At 40.3% G+C, this 24214-nt stretch overlaps 1 protein-coding gene across 1 annotated transcript in view; it reads right to left on the reverse strand.

Moving 5' to 3' along the window:
* Positions 1 to 648: 648 nt before the first annotated feature.
* The window catches only part of TMEM132B (transmembrane protein 132B), a 262231-nt gene continuing 238665 nt past the window's right edge, over positions 649 to 24214 (reverse strand). Inside the window, exons 6-9 of the mRNA XM_032198732.1 lie at positions 15050 to 15255; positions 5428 to 5701; positions 3941 to 4132; positions 649 to 2645 (exon numbers count right to left, since the gene is read on the reverse strand). Of these exons, the coding sequence (XP_032054623.1) occupies positions 1494 to 2645; positions 3941 to 4132; positions 5428 to 5701; positions 15050 to 15255 (1824 nt within the window). The 3' untranslated portion in view covers positions 649 to 1493. The remainder of the gene's footprint in view (positions 2646 to 3940; positions 4133 to 5427; positions 5702 to 15049; positions 15256 to 24214) is intronic.

Below are 24214 nucleotides of genomic sequence, written 5' to 3' on the forward strand. Positions count from 1 at the left end.
CAGTCTACCGAAAAGATGGTAATTATGACACATAAGGCAATTGTAGTTTGGATCTTGTGTATATTGCACAAGATCCATCATAAGAACATGTGCTTTACTCTTGTGGGTTTTTTAATCATTATGTAGTTTCATTTTTTTCCTATTGTTTTCAGCATATTTCAGTTATTCTTCAATATAAAAATACATGTAATGCATGTGCGAGAACAACTTTGAATCTGCAACATGTATTCCTTGATAAAACTGCAAATAGCCACTTTATAATGTGCCCAGTATGCCTTTTCTTTCCTGCTCCCTTTTTAAATGAAACACAGTATAAATGTTTTCTCTTTAGCAGCCATAAGATCAGTGATGTTTTAGACAAGGTCTGGGGCATTATTTGTTGTACATGGACTTCTATGTCCTGCTAAATCATCAATGTATTAATTTATTAGTAAAGAGTAAACTGACTCCAAGCCTTTCTTTATTTGCTAGGAAATTTCCTTCATATTCTATGCATCTCAATACTGTGTGTGGCTTTCTCATTCTGATAATGCGTTTTGTCAACCAAGCTGCTGTTTCAGAAAAGTGTTTTCCATTGGATTGTGTGTTGTTTGGTTGGAGGTTACCTTTTCATGTTAGCAATAACAAAAGTAAACCCAGGGCTACTCCTTGATTTTTATATTCCAGGGTTTATTATTGTATTTACAGTTCCCTGTAAGAAGATACAACCCTTTCCCGGTAAGAGTTCTAATACCTTTCTATGTTTCAAATACTAACGACCCATATACCCATATGGAAAGGAGAAAGATAATCAGTGATGAAGGAGGTATCTCTAGGGGCTGATGCAGATGAATGGAAAACTTAAATCATTATAAATATTACTGTACTACACTTTGGTACAACCAAACAAAAAAATCCTCCCAAGAAAATAATGTTCCCTAAGTCAAATAAAATTCATAAACAATAAGAAAACAAATGAACCACATGTGTTTTTTTTTTATATGTGTAAAAAATAGTAAGACTACTTGGCTGCATTGCACATAGGCAATAAAATTAGGTTCATTCAAATCCCTTTTAACGTACGCCTTGATTCAGGTTGTAAGCAAGATATGTCCACTGTGCTTTACAAAGGACGACAATTAGAAAAATCAATGCAAACAAAGATCCCTTTCTTTTCTGATTAACCATTTATCATGAGAGATGACAAACAAATGAAGTCTCCTCTGAGTCTGAGCGTAGTTGTATTAGCATTTTGCTAGTACCAGGCAGTATTCAAAAACAGCCATCATGTGTGACACCTCCAACACCTACAGGTAGCTGTTTTAGGGGCACATCCTGGTTTGTGGTGAAACAGCTTTAACTCAGCCAGCCTCTTGTACCTGCTCAGTGATATCAGCTTATCATCTCAGTAACTCCAAGGTTGGGCTGTCTTGCTCCTATTGCTGACTGGACTGACTGCTCCACCATCCATAAACAGAAGGCATAAAGGTGATTACAAACATAAGAAAGTAGTTTTACATATTGTCTTGCAGTCTTTCCATATAGTCCCTAAGTTCCTTGGAATCACCAAGGTTCATATCTTGGCATACCCATTTAATATTATCATCACTGTCAAATAGAATTGAGTTGGTGTAGGGGCCTCCATCTTCTGGCAGTATTGTTGTATAGGAAGTAAACTTCACTCGCTTCTGCTTTGGCCCAGAAGGGTTTATAGGTTCACTTTTAACTTCTTTTTCACAAATGTACTCAGAAGATCTGAGAATATGATTATGAAGAGTCTTCTGAGAACTCCCATTAAGGAGAAAGTTGCTTTCTTCAAACTGCATTCCTCTATCAATCATGGTAGTGCACTCTTCCGATGGGAGTGAAATGTCAACTGGGTTCTCCAGGAGTTCAACCTCATTTCCAAGCCAGACCCAATCATGGGAATGGGGCATGTTGCCTTGCTCACTCACAGCAAACCTTTTATGCCTGTATTTCCAAGCGAATGCCACACAGTTAATCAAAAAGACCAAGATAGCTAAGCAGAAAACACACAGCAGGGCGTACATGCCAATTTCCAAATCTGTTAATCCTCTTGAAGTCAATGTGAGATCACTGGGATTGTTTTCTCCTGGTATTTCTACTTGTGCAGGGAAACCTGTAAAGGCAGTTGGGTTATTTTGGAGCTGGTCATCATCAAGGGACTCCTGATCAATGGGAGACATGAAAGTTGTGCTTTTGTTTGCATTGTCCTCATGATTACCAAGGGCTCCATTTTTGGACCATTCCTGTGCTATCCTATCTTCTTCTGCAGGTTTTTCTATAGAATTGCTTGCATGGCTTTTAAAATCTCTATCTGTCTCATCAATGTCATTACTGCTTCCTTTTTGGTCAGCATCTTTTTGACCAAACTTCACTTTGATGCTACCTTTCCCAACAGCCAGAATGCTCTTTCGCTTAGTCTTCTGACATGGTTCACTGATGACCATTTCAATTTTAATCAGAGGTCCTTGCCCATCCCCTTCTGCCACTACCCCAGGCCATTTTGACTGAAGGTTTTGGTGCGTAGACACTACCATCTCATCCAGTGAAGTGATGGTGATCGAGAAATCCTTGGAGTCATAAATATCTAATGGTGTCACTGACCCATCACTGAACAAAATCCAAGCACTGACTATGGCTTCCTGTAAGGGAAAGAGAATGAAAAAAAAAAAAAAGTGTGAAACAAGCACATAGGCGATACTCTGTTGTTTGTTTGACATCAGCAAAATAAACACACAGTTTAGCTTTGGTGTATTTTCCAAAGAAAAAATGAAAATGTCTACTCTGCTTCTTATTTTCTTTTTGCAATTTTGTGTGCTCTAGACCATTAGGCATTTATCTCATCTTCAGTAACTGTCAAAGATACAGTCATCTAAATTTAATAAAAATTGCTGACAAACATTTTTTTTCCAATTCTTTTTTTAAGTCTTAAATGAGACTCCTTTTTTGAATGCCAGGGCCCTGTGATGAAAATAATTGTATTTTTAAAGGCCTGGTTAATTAATTTTATAAAGGTCCTATAACGAGGAATCTCTGTAATGCTGCAGTTTCAATGATTTACTTAATACCATGCGCAGAGCTGTTACAGGTTGATCCCATGATGATCCCATTCAGCCCATTGAAACAAACTGGGTTAAGGAAAACACCTCAATGCATTATTTTAAATTTTCTGTTATGCTTTCAAATATACAAGATTTTGTGAAATGTACAAAAGTGATTGTAAAATCACTTTTTGATTGAAAAAGGTCTTTGTGGAAACTACAGAAGCACTCACAACTCCACCATTTTTAAGAAGGTTTTGACCAAAAAAATTTGTCCTCTTACTACAAATTACTACCACTAAAAAGACAGTTGCCCTTTCTCTACTGATATAGAGTATCAATTCTATGATAAATATAATGAAAAAGATATATGTACTTTATTCTGTGGTCTCATCCTAAACTATTTAATTACTCAGATTATACCATTCAAATGAGCCCAAATCCATCAAATTTCAGCAAGGGACACCATGAAAACTTCTGTACATAGGTTGTACAGAAGGTTGTTTTGGCTGAACTGGCTTAGAGACTTTTCAGGCATGGGATTTCTCCCTCTGCATATGGAGCTAACCCATATTTAGCTATAGAAAAAGATGTGTCTCAAGTGCACCTAAATGCCTTCTACATCATTATGCGTGCACAAATATGGCCATCACTTTCCCAGTGCTATGCAGGTCTGAATTAGTTCTGGAGAGTTTAATGTTCATCCTGTGTGGGTGTTTGTACCTGTAGGAGTTGATTACTAAGATGAAGAGCATTTACGATGTGAAGTTACTGCCTTTAACAAAGTCATACAATTGTATGTGCAGTCTAAATTTACAGCAAGTAGCTTTTCCCTAGCTTCTGACAAAAATGAAGTAAACAAAACAATTATTTTTGTACCCTATTTTGGATCATACCTGTTTTGGAGTATGAAGAATATCATATGCAGAAGTGGTAGAAACAATAGCTCTCTTATTTCCTTTGCTGATTTGTAAGGAAAGAGACAAGCCTGAAACTAGTTGTACTCCTAGATCTGTAATAGTTACACGGTCATCTAGAACTACCACTGTCTTCTCCGCCAAGATGGAATCAGAAAGAGGTGACAGAACCTTGAAAGAGAAAAGAAATGCCATGCATGAAACAGGAACTGTGTTAGAAAGCAAGATTAGATTCTAATTGGCATAACACTTTGGTTAATCTCAACTTTGTCACATTTTATGTATATAGTTCATGTTTCTTCCAAGAGATTAGACTTGTTTGCTGCTAAATTACTGCATTTCCAAAATAATTTATTAAAGCATTTTATCATTTCAATATGGAAGCCTCATGTCAACTATGAAGTATAGTTTAAATTAAAGGGATTATTTTTTAAAGTTATTTTTGTATGGTCTGTAACATTTCCAGTGAATGCTGTATAGTACAAGACATTGTGTAAGACACTGATTAATGCTGAAACTCAGTAAGTGTGACTATGCAGAGACTGGGTGGTAGGAACTTGGCCTGATGCCTTTATGAGAACAGAGGTCCTGAAGGAAATGAAAGTAAGATTTGCAAAAGGATTTTGAGAAATCCCACTGGGTTCCTGTCTTCATCTTTCCATGCCAAATAGTCCTGTCAGTTTGCTTTAAGACTTTGTTTCTAACATGCTCAGGAGATAAATCATCTTTCAACTGATTCCAGAGACAGATGGATCAAGCCCCAAATACTTGATATGCAAATCATCTAACCTAACATCAGGCACCTACGTTACAGCTATGTGCATCCGTGCTAGCTGCCTTCTGGTCATTTGTAGTCACTGAAGAGAAAGATCATCTAAAGGGCAGAAATCCCTTGACCTCTCTGTGATGTTTGTTTTAGGCTGATAGGAACTGAGCCCTAAAAGTACCTCTTTCTTCGTGTTGACTGCATAGGAAACTTAGTGTGACTGGAATGTTATGGATGCTTACAGTTTATCTCTAATGCTCATAATTGCTTTATTTTGATTTACAAATATGAATAAAGTTAGATAGATAAGTGAACATGAACACTCTGAAAGATTTCTACAGAGTGTTTTTATGTTCCATTTTTTTGTGTTTCATTTTGTGAACATAAAGGGACTAATTTAGGCATGTAAAGATGCATGTAGATCTTGGGTAAAATTTTCTGTTGGGTTCATAAGATGCCACTGAAATAAAAAAAAGCTAGTTGTGGGGATCGTGTAACTTGCTTCACTGTTCACAAAATCCCATAGTGTTCCCAAGTCACATTAACATGGATAAATCCCTTCAGAAGTTTCACCTAAAGTATACAGTATTTCACGTAAAGTTTCACCTATTGTACAGAAGCAACAAACAGCAAAAATTAAAACCTGTTCAGACTTGCTTTTATGCTTCTACTGAAGCTGCAGTGACATTTTAGGCTGTACCTGAACTGTGGTGATGCCATGCTCCCGACCAACCAGCACTCGGCCATCCTGAAGCTTAGCAATCTTGGGTTCTTCTACCTTCATGAAATCAGTCACAAGGTCAGTGATGTCAAACTGCCACTCAGAGCCTAGCATGTAGGTCAAGTGGCCTCCAAGCTCAGAAGATTCAGCTACAAACTGGGTGAGGACTCGCACCATGGCATGCTGATACTGAAGGGTGCAACCTCTTCCTTTTTTCTCATCATCCTCTTCGTCCTCACTGTCACGAGTAGGCCTGTAAACAGATCCATGTTTACTGAATTGCCATGATCTCTGTACAACATTGCAGAGCTCCATTTGCTCATTATTTTCAATTAGATTAACGTTAGCATCATCTGTTACTGCATGAGAAGCAGGGAAACAGATTTTGGAAGAGTGGTTACTAAATCTGAGTTATAAGCTTGTACAGATTTTGCACTGTACCATCAAAAAGCTGCTGTCACATCAATTAGTCAATTCTTTGTTTGACTGGCACTGCCCAGCAACTTGCAGATATAGTTGTCATGGCTGAGATGTCAGTGGATCCACTGCCTGTTCACCTTGTCTTCACTTGGCAGTCAAAGCCTGCAGAGGGCTAAGGAAAGCAGCCTGAAAGTTTTATGACAGGGCAGTTCTGGAACAAACCCCTGTAGCAGCTCTGCAGGGGGCCTTGACCATAATATTTGTATCACTTTATTTTAACACAATCAGGAATCCCTGCTTATGTAATGCTTCTCCACCTTATCACATATCGCTCATTAAGCCCTCTACATTTGAGGCATATACCATGATTTAGCCTTAAATCTCTTATAGTTCATCCAAGTGTCTGCTATATTTAATCATGTAACAACCACATGGAGCTTCCAAAAAAACAAACAAACAAAAAAAAAAAAACAAGCTATGCACTTAAATTACTATTCAGGACATCCCTTTTGCTGATGTACACTGTCCCAGACTGGTGGGACTCACTCTTAGGAATAGGTGCAGCATTAGGTACACTTCCATTAATGTTTTCTCTTTCCCTCTTGAAAAATATAACCCATGACAATATAACAGTTTTTCATAAGCCTTTTATAAGGCATCACAATGATTTGTACATGATATCAGGGCTGGTCACATCTCACAGAATTTTCCCTGGTTTAATACTCACTCTCCCATCAATTCTTTTTTATTGTTATTGTTTATTCCTTGGGGCAAACACATGGATTTTTCTTATCACTTGCAAGTCAGGTATTAAGCTCTAGGTGGTTGCATTTTTCCTCATTATAACCTCATGCTGTGGAATTGATTGTTCAGAAATATTTTGCCTTCCTTCTTTGCTCATTTACTGAGCCTGAGGCAACTTTATAGCAAGGGTGCAAAATAAAAGGGTAAGCCTCTTATTTTTCACAGTATTTTGGGAAGTAGTATTGTGTTTACTGTGTTCCTTTATCATCCCTTTTGAAATACCAGCTATGAGAAACTATTATGAAACAGAATTGCTTTTGTTATAAATTGTTTTATGACAAAGTTGGCAAACCGTAATACTGAAAATGTATCTTAGAAAAGCCCTTGTGCTCGTCAAAATGCTAGAAAGTCCTGGTGTTACAGAATATAATTCACTGGAAATATATTCTCAATGCATCATTTGTTAGCTGGATATATATATATTCAGAGTCAAGTTAGTGGTATTTGGTACAGCCTTCTGGTGTTGTGTGTGTAAAACAAGTGTCCATCATTAGTCAATGAAGCATCACTGAATAACCACTGAATTAAGACAAAACAGTGTCCTAAAATAGGATTTACAATACACCAAGAAGTTAGACCAGCTGAGTAGTTGAGGCAAATTTTCAATTGTTCTCTCTGTCCCAACCTGAGCTGCAGCCTAGACTAGGAGCTGAAGCAAACCAGTCAGCAAAACAGCCACAGGGACAGCACTAGAAGGGATATTCATAGAGCTTACCTGACCCACACCTATTTAGATGTCGTTTGGCTTTATAATGCTGTACAAGAGTTCATGAACTCTATAAGGTTCTAACTGCCAATTTATTCCTGTATTATGGCCCCATTCAGCTTATCTAAACCATAACCCAGCTCTGAATAATCTCAAGCTTTGGAAAAAACAAGTTTAGTCCTGAGATGTGGGCTTTGTCACTGTTTTATTACCACAGTCAGTACTATTAGTATCTGTGTAGAGTTGGAGAAGAATGCTCAGGAAATATTCATGTGAGAAGTACTTACCAGATTTTGGGGAAAATCCCCCAGGCCACAGAATTAGTGGGAACCAATTTTCGTATGGAAAAAGAGACACAGAACTGGTGTTCTGTGATGTGAAGAAAAATGTTCATATTCAACATTACAATAACTTAATTGTTTTTACACTACTCTGTTTTATTCTTTATCTTTGCACTACCAGGTATTTTACTCAGATCCAACATGTTACTCCTATTCATATTTTTTGTACTTAATTATTTTTACTTTCACTGTCTAAAACTTTAGTCTGTTTATGAGGAAATAGAGACTAGACAAGTTCAAGAGAGAGAACTGCTTCAGTCCCAGGCCCGTACAGCTCAGAAATGTGAGCTGTGGGCAGCATGACCAAAAGGTGTGAGGAAAGCTACATAAGGGCAGAGAGGAAGCACTACTACCTGTATTATGAGGCTTTGGACTATGTGGGCAGCCAGTACTAAAAGATGATTCAACCCCCAACTTTTCTTGTGGTATCTCAAACAGACAAAGGGTTCTATTTCCTTTACAAAAATAGTTACAGCTGTTGGTATCTATCTATTTCTTCTTATAAGTACATGGTTTCTATTGCATGCAAATGTGGAACACCAGAAAAGCATTCTTAAACTATGGACTGGGCAAGACACTTTCTTATGTCAATGTGAAGAAAAAATAGAGGTGTTTGAATTACCAATATGAGCTTTGCAAGTCTGCTTTACTAGGTAACAACTCAAGTTCTTTTTTTTTTTTTTTTTTTTTTTTTTTTTTTTGACTAAATTACATCCATTTCCACTTCAAAAGCCACAAATCCCTGATTCAGTTAATAAGAGCAATTGAGTGTTCTGTCTCCATGGACCCAACAAAATATTTGAAATCCATTGAATTACATAGTTCCCTTTAGAATCCTAAATTTCTTGTTACAGTATTTTCAGTAGGCTTAAAATCCTTCCTTAAGCAGTGAACTCGTTTTATCTTTAAGACATGTCCTCGTGAATATAAGCTATCGTTGCATATTTTGCTTCTTCCCCCTTGATCATCTCTGAGGTTAGCTCTGGATCACTCTCAGAATCCTTCTTATGCTATTTCTTGTTGCTTTGCAAACTTCTTTGGAAGATTTTTTTTCCTGCTTTTCTGGAGTGAACCAAGGTTGCCAAAATTACATTTAATTTACATTTCACGCTGAAAGCCTTTGCCAGTGAGCTGAGTTAAAACAGCGAGGGTGCCTGCTAGCACTGATCTAATCAGTGATCTGTCAAATTTATATTACAGACTCTGTCTGTAAGCAGTTTATATGTCTCTTTTAATTTGCCCCACTCTCAAAAGTTCTTGGGCCAAATACTAATTTTCTATTTAAAAAACCCTGAAGAAATAAGTTTTGCTGGTTTTGAATTTGAAATACCCATTAAAAAGTCACAGATTTTAAAAACATATGAAACAACCCTAATTAAAAAAATAAATAAATAAAAATTCAAGCCACTAGAAGTTGATTTAGTGAAAGCTACAGAAGTTGCACATAGCTCTATTCACAGCTCAAGAAGAAAAGCTATTTGGTGCCTCTGCAGATCCTGAAAATGCAATCTGCCTATTAACAAAAATCTCTGTGGCTTTATCTCCAGAGAACATTAAACTCAATTAACAAAGAGTGAATTTACAGCGTGTTCAAACTTTGTGTGGATGTTATTATTCACAAATGAAATGGTTTGAATCCAGTTTCACTTAATTCACTCTAAAAATGGCTTTATTTCCAAGTGACAGCACTCATGAAGAGGTTTAACTAAAGCATTTTTTTCCCCTTCATTTAACTCCAGCTAACTTTCCTGTGTTTGGCTCTGGTACTAGACAAGACCAAAGCAGACCTACCACCAAATTAACCATTAGTTCAAAACACTGCCATTCACAAGCAATACCATGTCTGGCTTAACTCTGTTTAGTATGTTTTAAAGGTTTATGCTACTCAAAGGTTTTGGTCACTCTGACTTAGCAATGGCTTTATTAGCTTTTGTTCAGTAAGGCCAGATGCTGGTAAAAGTCCCCTTAACTACATGCTTGACACTGACGCATATGCTGGAGTCATAATGTATGATGTCTGTTTCCCTGGAAGCTCATGAAAACCTGTTATTCCAGTTGCAAATATTTACTGAAATGAAATTTCCAGCTTGTTCTGTGAAGCTTTAGCCATGCAATTCCTATTAATGCAAGTTGAAGCCATTCATCAGATGTACATGTAAATATATGGGCACAGAGCTAATGCAGGAGCTTCAGAAAGAGGATAATTATTTTGCAGATGCATGAGGAATCAAAGTAAATGTGCCTTGTTAGACTAGCAGAGGCTGCCTGGACCTCTTCTCCACTCCAATATTTGACTTTAATTTAAATATATACCTTCTGTTTGCTACAATTCTAAGCTTTTCTACAGCCCATTCCAGGAGCAGAGGTTTCTGTTAGTCCATGCTAGTTCAAGGACCCTGTATCATGGCCTGATCCCATGAAGCTTATTTTCATCTGGAAAGGGAGGTTCTTCACATCTGCAGCAGCACACACCACAGATGACGTTCTCCTCTGGATAATGATAACAATAATCAGGTCTGCCATATATGCACAGATTGATCTGGTAAATTCTGTAACTGCTCTTACATAGTGGTGTCTTTTTTTTCTTCTTCCCAGTTTCTGGCATTAAAAGAGCCTCATTATTGCTGTTGCTTGAGCATGTCCCTACTCCTACAGCAGTTCAGAGCAGGTGGAAACTGCCACTTAGCTCAAACTGGCCCAGGCATGCAACAGTTGTACAGTTTGTGTAAAGACCCTGTCTCTTGCATTGCTTAAAGGAAATTATTCAAGAAGTTAGATAAGCAAACATGTCTGTAATCAAATGTGTTTTACAATTACAAACATGTCAGAGTTTATAGGGAAAAGTAATACATTTTATTAGATCAACAAACATCAGCAAGAACAGATGTGGTTTGGGCATATTCAGGTCTGAAATAGAAGTAGCTATTCAGATGAAGAACAGCCATGCTGAGGCAGTAGTTTCACAAGTGTTTCTTTTGTTGACAGCACCAATAAAAACATTTAAAAGATCATTGTAAATCCAGTTATATTTTGCCATCTGGCTCAGCCCCTCAGACAACTGAACCAGCACAGCCACACTGAGCATATGAGAATGAGGCAGCAGGGAAACCAGAGTAGAACAAATACTCAGAAATTTCACCTTCTGTTGATTGACAAACAAGTCTATAGCAATATTTAGTTCTTGTGGAGAAGACAAGGCATTGGTGGGAAGATACCGACCCAAGCAGACAGGAGGAGAGTAGAAAAGCAATGCCTCATGTGAGGCTCAAGGCCAGGCTGGATGGGGCTGTGGGCAGCCTGGTCTGGTGGTAGGTATCCCGGGAGGGGGGAACAGACGAACTTTAAGGCCCCTACTGACCAAAAACCATTCTGTGGTTCTGTGATTCTATGAAAACTGTCTTGTCTGTGGTGAGGTGAGATAAGCAAAAACGGATTACAGTCCTTCCATGAGTAAAGCTGAGGAGCGTGACATAGTTTCAGTTGACCTGTTGGCAATGTGCCACCTTGCATACTGTGTGCAGTTTTGGGCACCACAGCACAAGAAAGACATAAAGCTGTTAAAGAGTGTCCAAAGGATGGCAACGAAGATAGTAAAAGGTCTAGAGGGGAAGATGTAGGAGGAGAAGCTGAGGTCCCTTAGTTCACTAAGCCTGGAGGGGAGGCCTCATGGCAGCCTGCGGCTCCCTCATGAGGAGAGCAGAGGGGCAGGCACTGAGCTCTGCTCTCTGGGGACAGTGACAGGACCTGGGGGAACTGAGCTTGCTGGAGTTCAAGGAACATTTGGACAATGCTCTCAGACACGAGACACATGGTCTAATTTTTTGGATGGTCCTTTGGGGACTCGAGTTAGATTTGACAATCCTTGTGGGTAAAAAAAAAAAAAAAAAAAAAAAAAGATTAAAGCACTTTCTTTTTTTCAAACCTGTTCTGAGGTATCATACATTACATGATGGATGATCTTCTCCCTGTGTAGCACTAACACCATATTATCCATAGCAGGAAGGAACTGTGAAAAAGTACAGGTGAACCATTGTTTGGGGTGAGTGAATGTTGCCTTCTGGTTATATCACTGAATGAGGATTCAGGAAACCAACCTTCAGCACCTGACTGCAGCCCAAATGGCTTGTGTGCTTCAATTTGAAAACTTGTTAGAAGCACTCCCGTGTGTTTTAGGTTCTTGGGAAAAATGTAGTTATGAAGGAGATGGAGTTATAAGACAAATTAAAAATCAGAGAAAAAATCAAGACAACAAATGGAAAATGCATTAAATCTCAGGTAAATTCGAGATAAATCTAAACATAAATGCAAAAACCATAGGTACAAAGTAAATATCAGACTGAGCAAAACTAATGCTAGTCCTAGATTGCCCGTTGATATAGAATACTGCTTCCCAAAGTTTTAAAAGGAATTCAAATGAGCATTCCATAAAACAAAGGGAAAGTTGCTTGTAGTTGAAACCTTTCCAGTTCACTTGTGCATGGAATACTGGAACACAATCTCATAAACTGCCAGCTGCAATTCTGGGGCATGATGCAGTGGTCATGGTTTCTCTTCAACCCTTCACAGGAAATGCTGGCTAAAGACATGCCAGCAGTTCAGCTACAATCTGAGCAGCAGCAAACTTGCACTGCTTTGCCAGACTGCGAACAGAGCAGACTCTCAGACCATTATCTTTATTTCAGCCGGCCAAATAAATCACAACTTGACACCAGGGGGTAAATTTCCAGTGCTCCATATTTAAAGTCAAATGTCCACGACTGTTAACAACAGTTGACTGTCTCACCAAGCTTGCTGCAGAAAGTTTACTCCTATAATAAACATCAACAGCTTAATCCTGCAGCCATTTAGTAAGTGAAATCCCCACTGGCTTTAGTAGGAGCTGTGCCTAAGTGTTACAGTACCAGGCACATTACATGCGGAAGGTAAGTTAAGTGAAACTTTAAGCAGCTGTCATATATTCAGTTCATTCATCACCTAGCACATTTCTTCCTTCTGCAGATGGCAACTTTGCCTTTATCACAGAAGCAAACAAACAAATTCCTTTTGTGCCAGATCCTCATCACCTATTCTGCTATAGCCTCCAGAAAAAAACACCCACATAGCCAAGAAGTCAGTCAGTCCTCCCTTCCGAGATCATTACCTGAGTATGCTGTACATTTTGTGTGCTGTTACCCTTAGTTTTATGCTCTCATAAACTATTAGATAATTCTCCTCCACTGCTGTCTGTTTGGGCTCTTTAAGGCTCTTCAGTAGCTGAGATGTTCTCCTGGGCAAATTGAGTGCTTTAGCAAGAACTGCCATAGCATTTAATGCTACAGTTACTGCTGCCAGAAATGCTTTATCACTGTATTACAAATTTCAGTAGTTGTCATGCCTTGTTCTCAAGTACCATTTTTCAACTTAGCCTGAAATTCACCAATATAGTAGTGTTCCTGGAAGCTTTTAATCTAGCAAATTGTCCAAAAGATATTTTTTTCTAGAATAAACGTTTTCAGTAGGGAAGGCTAAGAGAGCAGATCCACTTTTTTGTGTTGTTGTTTTCAATCCATGTTTGTCCTGGTAGAATCTATTAATCAGAATACAGTTTTTTATAGGTGTGGGGTTTTTTTGCCTAATTCAGATCTGGTAAGGTGTGCTTCACCCAAGTCTGCTATAAACTGCAGAGACTGCATAATCATCCAAAGTCCTGTTGGTCTTACAACTCTTCGCCACCTGCAAGATTTCACATGTTCTCAAGCCATTCTATCTGCCTCTTCGTGATACCACTGATTTTCAGGGAAATTCTGCCTTCTGATCTTTAAGAGCTATTTTTAAGTGTGCTGTTGCTACCCTGCTATGGTCCCAAATGGTAAGGGACAGTGACAACAAGGGCAGACCTAAAATACAGTTTTTAAAAATGGCTGTTAAGAAGGCGTTATTCTGTTCTGAATTTGCTAATATTACTGTGGTTTTTGTTTGTTTGTTTTAAAAAAAAAGGTGTCTGGCACATCATCCAGTATAACAAGACAAAATGACAGAAGCAGTATTGTGCAAAGTGCACTTTTACTGCTGCTTTTGAATTTAGAAATATCAAGTAATGCTAAGAAAACATACAGAGGTAGTAGGTGAATCTGTTAGGGAAGCTGTATGCTGCATTGCAGTAATGGATATGGGGTTGCCAAGGTCAACTGGAGGAATCCACAGAAATGAGAACCTTATCTATATTCAATCAGGTTAAAAGAAACCGGAGTTCTGTTTCTGAGGAAGAATGTCCCCTTCAGAATCCTGCATAATAGGACATAACAAGGCTTTCTAAGTTACTCTGATGTCAAATGCAAATTAAAAAGGACAACACATGCTCTAAAAGCACATATTTTCAGCTAGGCTTCAGTATAGCTGAAGTTTTCTTCTGCAGTGAAATTTTGAACATGTTCAGAATTCTGTCTGAGTGGCAGATGCCAATATTTGGAATGCTCAGTATATGTTTCCTAGGCATAAAAAAATCTCTCAGTTTTTATGAACTTTAAGTACTTTGTATAAAGTTACGCCTCACTTGACACAGGAATAGGCTGAACAGTATTCTCCCAACATCACGGTGAAATGAGCAAGTTACTCAGTTCTACTGATGGAAAAACAAGTATTTAATGACTACAGGAATGCAAAATCAGAAACCCAGAACTCTTTTTAAAACTCAACAGCCTCAAATATCTGGATTTTCTTTTCCAAGGTTCATCTTTCCCTGCCTAAAGCTATGTCTAGACTGAGTTCATGATCAATGGCTGTTTCCATATGCCACAACAATGAGATTTGGGTATCCTCTGGATCTATGTGGTGCCCCTTCGATCTCTGGTGTAAGCTGTTTCCTCAACTGTGCCCAGGCAGATTCTTGCAGAGAAAAGACTGGCTTGGACTTGCATGACATCTAAGTGCTATGTATGCTCAGTGGCCTGACTCCTCTCTGGCCTTATTTTATTTAGCTGTGTACACAAAAATTAAACACTGTCAGAGCTTAATATCACACACACACATGATTTTATATATGGAATTGAGAGGTTCTGGTTCTTTTTGTCACATTTGGACATTGGAGTGTATGATGCAATTTTTCTGAGATTGTACAGAATTGATTAATGCTCCAAGTAAAGTCACTAACTTTTAAAATATATATAAATCAGGATAAAATGCAGCTTTCTTATACAATTGTTGGGCATTTTGTAATGAAGGCTAAGCCAGACTATAAAACTCATTTGAAACAGGAGAGTTCAGATCCTGAGAAATACTCTAAAAATTTGCTGCATTCTAAAATCAAAGGCTCTGGGCACATATCTGGACAGTGCTAATGCTGTGAGCATACCTTTTATTGGAGGTGACAGGTATCCTCCAGCCTTTGATCTGGCTAAGCTCTGTATCAGATATTTCTATCTGCAGCGGGAGGCGTGGAACCCAGACCGTCACTTCTAATTGGGTGGTAAAATGCTGGTAAGTGAAGTTAACAATAGTATCCACTTTGCTTTTCATTTCCTTGCCATTAACGAAAATGGAGTCACATCTGTCAGAAACCTTAAAAAAAAAAAAAAAAAGAAAGAAAAGAAAAAAAAAAAAAGATTAATTAGGAAATTAATAAAAGTTCTTGCAGAAGCACAAAGAATGATATATCAGTCCAAAGACAATGCTGATAATGTGAGTCATCCACATTGTATTTCCAGTTTTCTAATTAGTAGCAAACAGTGATAAATGGATGTCAGGGAAACAGTTTTGCCTTCCTCAATGGATCCTACTCAAACTACAAAAATAATTTAATGATGTTATATAACCTATGTGAATCTCTTATACTAGGCAAATTAAACTCTTCATGAATCAAACTCCATATGCATCGAAGTTTATGTTACCAACTTGCTTAAAGAACCTGGAAAAATGGGGCCATATGTTAGTAAGAAAAAGACTGACTCAGAACCATAAAACAGAATCCTCTTCTTTTTCCTTGAGCACTGTAATACTGAAAGACAAAAGATCCCCTTATGGCTTATGAGCTGAAGTGCAGCAGAAACATTAATTTTTAGAACTTCTCTGTAATTGTTTTAGTAAAATGCATTCAAAGTTGTTTTGTGTCATTTTATGAAATTACTGACAGAACTAGCATAGTGGCTCTGTACTTGAGTTCCTCTATTCTTTTCATCACAGGGCACAAAATCCAGGGAGCATGGATCCTGTTTATATAAGGAATCTGGCTGGAAGCATATACAGGAAGGATGCAATGTCTCAATAAGACAGATTTTTTATTTATTTATGAACATGTGTGTGTATACTCTTTTAGATTATATATACATACATTTAGATTAAAGTTTACATATACATGTATGCATATACATGTACACATATATATATTCATGCATATATACATGTATTCATTACAGGCCTGCATTATTCTTCGAAGCAAGAGAGAGGTGACAGCCTCCAACACAGTTCATGTACTGTGGTTTAAATCTTTTAAAATCATGGCTCATAAGATGTAGTTCTGCTACCAAAATGGACTCCGTTCTCTTGTCAGGACTGTTCTTTGTCACTTTATATTCAGGTTCAGGTATGAAGGGATTCTGGCTAAGCCAGTGATTCCAGTTTACTGGAGTTCATAGAATCACAGAATCATGGAATACCGCAAGTTGGAAGGGACCCGCAAGGAACATTGAGTCCAACTCCCAAAAGGCCATCCAAAAACCATGTGTCTGAGAGTATTGTCCAAACACTTCTTGAGCGCCAGCAGGCTCAGGGCCGTGACCACTGCCCTGTGGAGCCTGTCCCAGTGCCCAACCACCCTCTGGGGGCAGAACCTTTCCCTAACACCCAGCCTGACCCTCCCCTCTCCCAGCTCCATGCCGTTCCCTCAGGTCCTGTTGCTGTCCCCAGAGAGCAGAACTCAGCACCTGCTCGGCTCCCCTTGTGAGGGAACTGCAGGCTGCCATGAGGCCTCCCCTCAGCCTCTGCTCTGGGCTGAGCAAAACAAGGGCCCTTAGCCACTCTTTATGAGTTACTAACTCATGTAGACTTCAGTGGGGTATATGCTGAAACACAGGTTGGTTTTGCTGTGCAAATGTACCTCTAATATTTTCTGATATTAAAAGGAGTAAGAGGATATTGAGCCAAGAAAAATTATGGTAAATGCATAGCAGCTTTTTGTTTTGTTTTCTCAGAAACAGTCCTTACTTAATACTTTGAAAATAATTTTGTTCTGTTTTGAAATTCAGATGGAATTTCTCCTGAGTTCTAACACGGTATCGTGCTGTTTGATAAATGGTACCTGAATTCTACTATCATAAGGTACACATTCAGATAACAAAATTTTGCCAAACTGGCTTATGTAATGCTTTTAAGATTTATAGGTAACTTGGCTAAGAATCAGCTACTTCGGAAGGTGAAGAATACAAGCAACCTTTATACATATAATTTAGCAAACAGTTTCATTTGCAGAATTACCATGATGGTAATTCTGACATTATGGCAACTCCCAAGCCAAGCATGGAGGGAGCAGCAATACGGAAACATTGTGCCAACTTATCTGTTGGTATATACCCACTGAACATTGACCATACCAAGTAACTGTTTCATGCTTTAACTGATACCTCACAGTCAAACTTTTCATGTTGTCCCTTTTATAACAGCTAATGTCATTCTTCTGTACTACAATTATTAGATAATAGCTTTGCTAAAATATTGTCAAGTGCTTTTAGAGTCTTGTTAGAAAAGCGCACTGTCTAATGCTTTTCTCTCCATAGGCAATACCCGTGTATAAAGTGAAAGAGCTGCACTTCCACATTTACCATTTTCAAGTCAGCTTCTCAGCTCCTAATCAACGTACAATCTTTATTTACTTATTTATTTATTTATTGCTAAGGGTGTAATCCAGTTTATGAGGAATAGGGCAAAGGAAACTAATTCACTCTTTTGCAGAGAATACTACTTTCACATCAATGCTGAACAAGTACAAAAACAAAAAACTAGCTATCTGATGAAAGAGCTTAAAATGCACTTCAGGCTCAGGAGAAACAAATGAGATAGAGCATACTCAGAATCCTTCTTTCCCCTTCAAAACATGTCACAAGTGTCTCTGGGAAGGTTAAGCACATTAATAAAGCCCATTAAGTGAATGAGCAGTTGAGATTCTAAATCATAAAGCCCACATATAGGAAGTTTTGTGCGAATTAATACAGGACAGAAATAACTGAGAAAGCCCAAAGAGGGAAGGATAAATATCAAGACCTGATCAAGGGAATAAGTATTATCTGACATGACAGCATCAAATATTTTAGATTTATCTTCTTACTGCTTAAAATGCTCATGCATTTTTGTCACCATGGAGGAAGGCTGGTAAATTAGGGAACACGAAGATGGACTTTAATTGTAGCTGAAAAATTATCATCAGGTTTGGCTTACAAATTTCACAGATTATATGTCTAGAAAGAGCCATTTAGTTATTTTTATATTGACCAAGAGGTAGGTATAAGTCTGTATATATAACTAGGCCATATGAGTTCCCCTAGTGCCCCTGTGCAGGCTTTAGAGCTTATGTTTCACTTAAGCATATCTTCTAGAAAATTCTCCACTCTTGATAAGAAAGTTTGAAGGCAGACATAATGATTGTTTCAGTTCTCTACCTGGAGTTTGGTTTTACTCTGTTAAGGTACAACCAAAGGAATTTGAAAGAAAATTAAGTTTGACTGTGCAAGTAAGGGTGAAAATTTGACTTCCTGAGGTGATCAGCTACGGGGCAGACGCGTTCTGCAGCAGAGTGGGGGATCGGACAGGCAGGGCTATGTTTTCCGGCATCGAGGCCACTCGAGGGACCAACTGGTACCCGGTAGCCCTTGCGAGGGAGGCAGACGAGGCGTAGGCGGAGCCAGCAGCGCCCTCTCCCCAGCCGTTCAAAAGCAGCCCCTAGGGAGTGGGAGTGACCACAGCGGGCAAACAGGGCGTGGTGTGCCAGTAGACAGTGGCATGGCAGTTCGCGCAGGCAGCGCGAGTAGGGAGGGCAGGGCGTTCTTCCCCTGCCCATACGAAGAGATCTAACGGCGGTCTACTGCTACCTAAGCTGCAATGGTCTCCACCAGGCACAGTGCTCTCTCTAGGAAGCTTGTACACACCCAGACTGACTGCCCGCTCAAAAATGCAGCAGTTCAGGTCTCCAGATGCAGGGAGTGCCTGAGCCTTTTGCTACCATGTGCGGGGGGCAGAGAGACTGTGTGCGTGAGGTGCGAGCAGGTGGATGACCTGGTCTGCCTGGTGGCAGAACTCAAGGAGGAGGTGGAGACGTTGAGGGTCATCAGGAAGTGTGAGCGAGAGATAGACTGGTGGAGCAACTCCCTGCAGGGCCTGAAGGAGAGGTACCGGGGTGAGACACCCCAAATGGGGGTGGATCCTCTGCCCTGTTGCAGTCGGGCAGAGGAAGGGGACCTGGAAGTTCAGGAGGAATGGAGACAGGTCCCTGCTCGACATCACAGGCGATGCCCCCCCCCCCCACCAGCCCCACCTTCCCAGGTGCCCTTACACAACAGGTTTGAGGCCCTGGAGCTTGAGAGACCGGTAGGTGAGGAACAGGTAGAAAGTCTACCCAGGAGGATGCCTAGGGTAGATGCCTAGGGAAGTCGACTCCACGCCTCAGGACTGCCTCCACCAAGACAAAAAGAAGGGTGATTGTTGTAGGCGACTCCCTTCTCAGGGGAACAGATTTTTTTTCTGTTTGTCAGCCTGACCCTACCCATAGGGAAGTCTGCTGCCTCCCTGGGGCCAGAGTCAGGGACATTGCCAGAAAGCTTCCCAACCTGGTTCGCCCCTCTGACTAGTATCCTCTTTTAATAGTCCAGGCTGGCAGCAATGACATTGAAGAGAGAAGCCTGAAGACCATCAAATGGGACTTTAGGGGACTGGGACAGTTAGTGGATGGAGCCGGAGTACAGGTGGTGTTTTCATCTATCCCTACGGTGGCAGGGAGGGGTACAGAGAGGACACGGAAAGCCCACCTGATAAACACGTGGCCTAGAGGCTGGTGCCAACACAGAAACTTTGTTCTTTTGACCATGGTGCGCTTTACTAGACACCCGGCCTGATGGCCTGACACCCAGCCTGACGGGTCCCTATCTCTAAGGGGAAAATGGATCCTGGGCCAGCAGCTGGCGGGGCTCATTGAGAGGGCTTTAAACTAGGTAAGAAGGGGGATGAGGCTGAAACAAGGCTTGTTAGAGCTGTGCCAGGGGTAACAATGGCAAGGCTGGGAGAGAAGGCAATGGCCCAACTGAAGTGCATCTACACTAATGCATGCAGCATGGGTAACAAACAGAAAGAGCTGGAAGCCATCGCGCGGCATGCAGGCTACAACTTGGTTGCCATCACGGAAACGTGGAGGGACCACTCTCATGACTGGAGTGTTGTAATGTCTGGCTATAGGCTCTTCAGAAGGGACTGGCAGCACGGAAGGGGTGGTGGTGTGGCTCTCTATAACAGAGAGAGTTTTGATATTGCAGAACTTGAGGCTGGGAATGATAAGGTTGAGTCTCTATGGGTTAGGATCAGCAGGAAGGCCAACAAGGCAAGCATCCTGGTGGGGGTCTGTTATAGACCACTGAACCAGGATGAGGAGACTGATGAGGAGTTCTACAGGCAGATGGAAGAAGTTGCAAAATTGTCAGCACTTGGATGTATGCAAGTTGATGGGGTCCACCTGATGATACTGAGAGAACTGGCGGAGGAGCTTGCCAAGCCGCTTTCTATCATTTATCGGCAGTCCTGGTTATCAGGGGAGGTCCCAGTCGACTGGCGGCTTGCAAATATCTACAAGAAGGGCCAGAGGGTAGACCCGGGGAACTATAGGCCTGTCAGCTTGACCTCCGTGCCAAGGAAGCTCATGGAGCAGATTATCTTGAGTGTCATCACGCAGCACTTAGAGGGCAAACAGGTGATCAGGCCCAGTCAGCACTGATTCTGCTTGATGAACCTGATCTCCTTCTATGACAAAGTGACACGCTTGGTGGACGAGAGAAAGGCTGTGGATGTGGCCTACCTTTACTTCAGTAATGCTTTTGACACTGTTTCCCACAACATTCTCCTCAAGAAACTTACTGCTTGTGGCTTGGACTGGTGTACAGTTCATTGGGTTAAAAACTGGCTGGATAGCTGGGCCCAAAGAGTCATGGTGAATGGAGTCAAACCCAGTTGGAGGCCGGTCACTAGTGGCATTCCCCAGGACACGGTACTGGGGCCGGTCCTCTTTAATATCTTTATCGATGATCTGGATGAGGAGATTGAGTGCACCCTCAGTAAGTTTGCAGATGACACCAACTTAGGTGCGTGTGTTGATCTGCTCGAGGGTAGGAAGGCTCTGCAGGAGGATCTGGATAGGCAGGACAGATAGGCTGAGGTCAACTGTATGAAGTTCAACAAGGCCAAGTGCCAGGTCCTGCACCTGAGGTGCAACAACCCCAAGCAGAGCTACAGGCTGGGAGATGAGTGGTTGGAAAGCTGCCTGGTGGAGAAGGACCTGGGAGCATTGGTTGATAGTCAGCTGAATATGAGCCAGCAGTGTGCTCAGGTGGCCAAGAAGGCCAACAGCATCCTGGCTTGTATAAGAAGCAGTGTGGCCGGCAGGGCTAGGGAAGTGATTATTCCCTTGTACTGATTCAAAGATCGAAGCCGAAATTCCTTTAAGTGGTATATTCTTTATTGCAGCGCTATCTTTTAAATATACTCATCCATCTGGCTTCATTTTACCTTTCAAATCTTCAATTAATTTTAAGTCTTCTTTTGTATAATTTGGATATAGTTTGGATTTTACCGTCTGGTATCAAAGACAATGCCTTCACCTCAGTTATTTCAGCTGCCTGCTTAGCCTCTGCCAATCGATTTCCAATTTCAAAATCGGTGTTCCCCTTTTGGTGTCCCTGACAATGCATGATAGCTACCTTTTCTGATTGTTTTACAGCCTCTAACAATTTTAAAATTTCTTCAGCATACTTTGTGTTTTCACTGAGCGGTCAGCAATCCATGTTCTTTCCAAATTGCTCCATGAGCATGTACCACGCCGAATGTATATTTAGAATCTGTCCAAATATTTACCCTTTTTCCCGCTGCCAGTTCCAATGCTCTCGTGAGAGCAACTATCTCCGCCTTTTGAGCTGATGTTCCAGGGGGTAAAGGCTTAGACTCGATTACCTGCTGAGTAGTTGTTATAGCATATCCAGCTTTACGTTGTCTTTGCATAACAAAACTGCTCCCATCCATGAACCAAGTTTCTTCCGCATCTTCCATGGGCTCCTCCTTAAGGTCTGGTCGGCTGGAATACACAGTCTCTATAGTTTCTAAACAATCATGAATCACAGGCTGTGCCGGAGCATCACTAAGAAAAGAGGCTAGATTCACAATATTAGTTATCACAATTTCCACGTTGTCCTGTTCTACCAATATTGCTTGATATTTCAAAATCATCAATTCTTGTTTAAGTTGTTTAAAGACTTTTTGTGCTTCTCCAGTCCAGACTAACTTTGACTGGTTAATCTTTATCAATTCACATAGAGGCTTTACCAATAGTCCATAATTATAAATCCAAAGGCGACACCAACCTGTCATTCATAAAAATGTTTGTAGCTCCTTTACCATTTGAGGTTCTGGAGTCTGGCAAATGACTTCCTTATGTTCAGTTCCTAGTTCTCGCTATTAAGAGATCATCTACATATTGTAACAAAGCACCTTCAGTGTCCGGAGGTATCCATGTTTCGAGTTCCCTTGCTAATTGGTTTCCAAAAATAGTGGGGCTATTCTTGAATCCTTGAGGTAGTAATGTCCACGTAAGCTGCGTCTTTCTGCCTGAATCGGGATTTTCCCATTCAAAGGCAAATAGGTTTTGGCTTTCTGTGGCTAAGCCTAGGCAGAAGAAGGCATCTTTTAAATCCAGTACGGTAAACCAGATTTGACTATTCTTTAATTTAGTCAGCAAAGTATAAGGGTTTGCCACTACTGGATATATTTCCTCAGTGATTTTATTTATGGCCCTCAAATCCTGAACTAGCCTATAGCTTTTTCATCTGCCTTTTTAATTGGCAATATGGGTGCATTGTATTCTGATTCGCATTCAATCAATAATCTATACTGTAAAAATTTATTAATTATCTCTTTAATTCCTTTTCTATCTTCTATCCTCAAAGGATATTACTTAACCTTAATGGGTTTCTCTCCTGGCTTTAATTTAATAATTATTAAGGTCACATTTTTACCTCTTTCAGGGGTTTCAGTAGCCCAAACTCCTGGACATACTTGATCTGTGATCTCTAAAGGTATTTCACTTTTAGGGTCAGTTTGTATTAGTGCCAAACTTAACACATTTGTTAGTTGTTCTTCTCCTATTCTTAATTCCATTTTCCCTTTTTCAAAGACAATTTCTGCTCCTACTTGCTCTAATAAATCTCTACCTAAGAGTGCCCATGAGGAGTTAGGCATATATAAAAATCTGTGTATGCCCCATTGTTTCCCTAACTTGTACTTCAAAGGTTCACAAAAATAAGCCTTTTCGGTTACACCTTGTCCTGGTTTCAGTTAGAACAGGGTTAATTTTCTTCCTAGTAGCTGGTAGAATGCTATGTTTTGGCTTAGGATGAGAAGAGTGTTGATAACACCCTGATGTTTTAATTGTTGCAGAGCAGTGCTTATACCAAGCCAAGGACATCTCAGCTTCTTGCTCTGTCCTGCCAACAGGCAGGCTGGGGGTGCAGTAAGAGCTGGGAGGGGACAGACCCAGGACAGGTGACCCAAAGTAGCCAAAGGGGTATTCCATACCATCTGATGTCAGGCTAAACAATACATAGGGGTGGCTAGCCAGGGGGAGGGGGCCGGACTGCTCAGGGTTAGGCTGGGCATCGGTCAGCGGGTGGTGAGCAACTGCATTGTGCATCACTTGTTTGTACACATTATTAGTAGTGGTACTATTATCATCATTGTATTATTATTATTATTATTATTATTATTATTATTATTATTATTATTATTTTGTCTTATTAAACTGTCTTTATCTCAACTCACGGGCTTCACTTTCCATTTCTCTCCCCCGTCCCAGAGAGGGAGGGGGAGGGTGAGCAAACGACTGTGTGGTGTTTAGCTGCCGGCCGGGTTAAACCACGACACATCTTTTACCCTAACATAATAATTCTGTGAAGGCATTAATGCTTGATTTAGAACTGAATATGTTGCCCCATATCAATAAGAAATTTCACTTCCATTCCTCCCCTAGCTTCATTATAACCAGTGGAGGATCCGCTAGGGTAGATTCCCCAAGTCCCCATTATTCCTGTTGAAATCAGGGGTCGATTACCCTAGGAAAAGGCCAGTCAATTTGTCCTCCGAAGCCAGGTCCAAACCGTTTTGTTTTATTTATTTATTTATTTATTTATTTTCATTACATTTCAGAGTTGGTCCAAAAATTCCATAGGGGTTTCTTTTAGACCTTGTTGGAAGCATATTCTCAATTCCCAATTCATCCAGGTTT

Source organism: Aythya fuligula, chromosome 17 (assembly GCF_009819795.1).
Source record: "Aythya fuligula isolate bAytFul2 chromosome 17, bAytFul2.pri, whole genome shotgun sequence".
NCBI classification, from domain to species: domain Eukaryota; kingdom Metazoa; phylum Chordata; class Aves; order Anseriformes; family Anatidae; genus Aythya; species Aythya fuligula.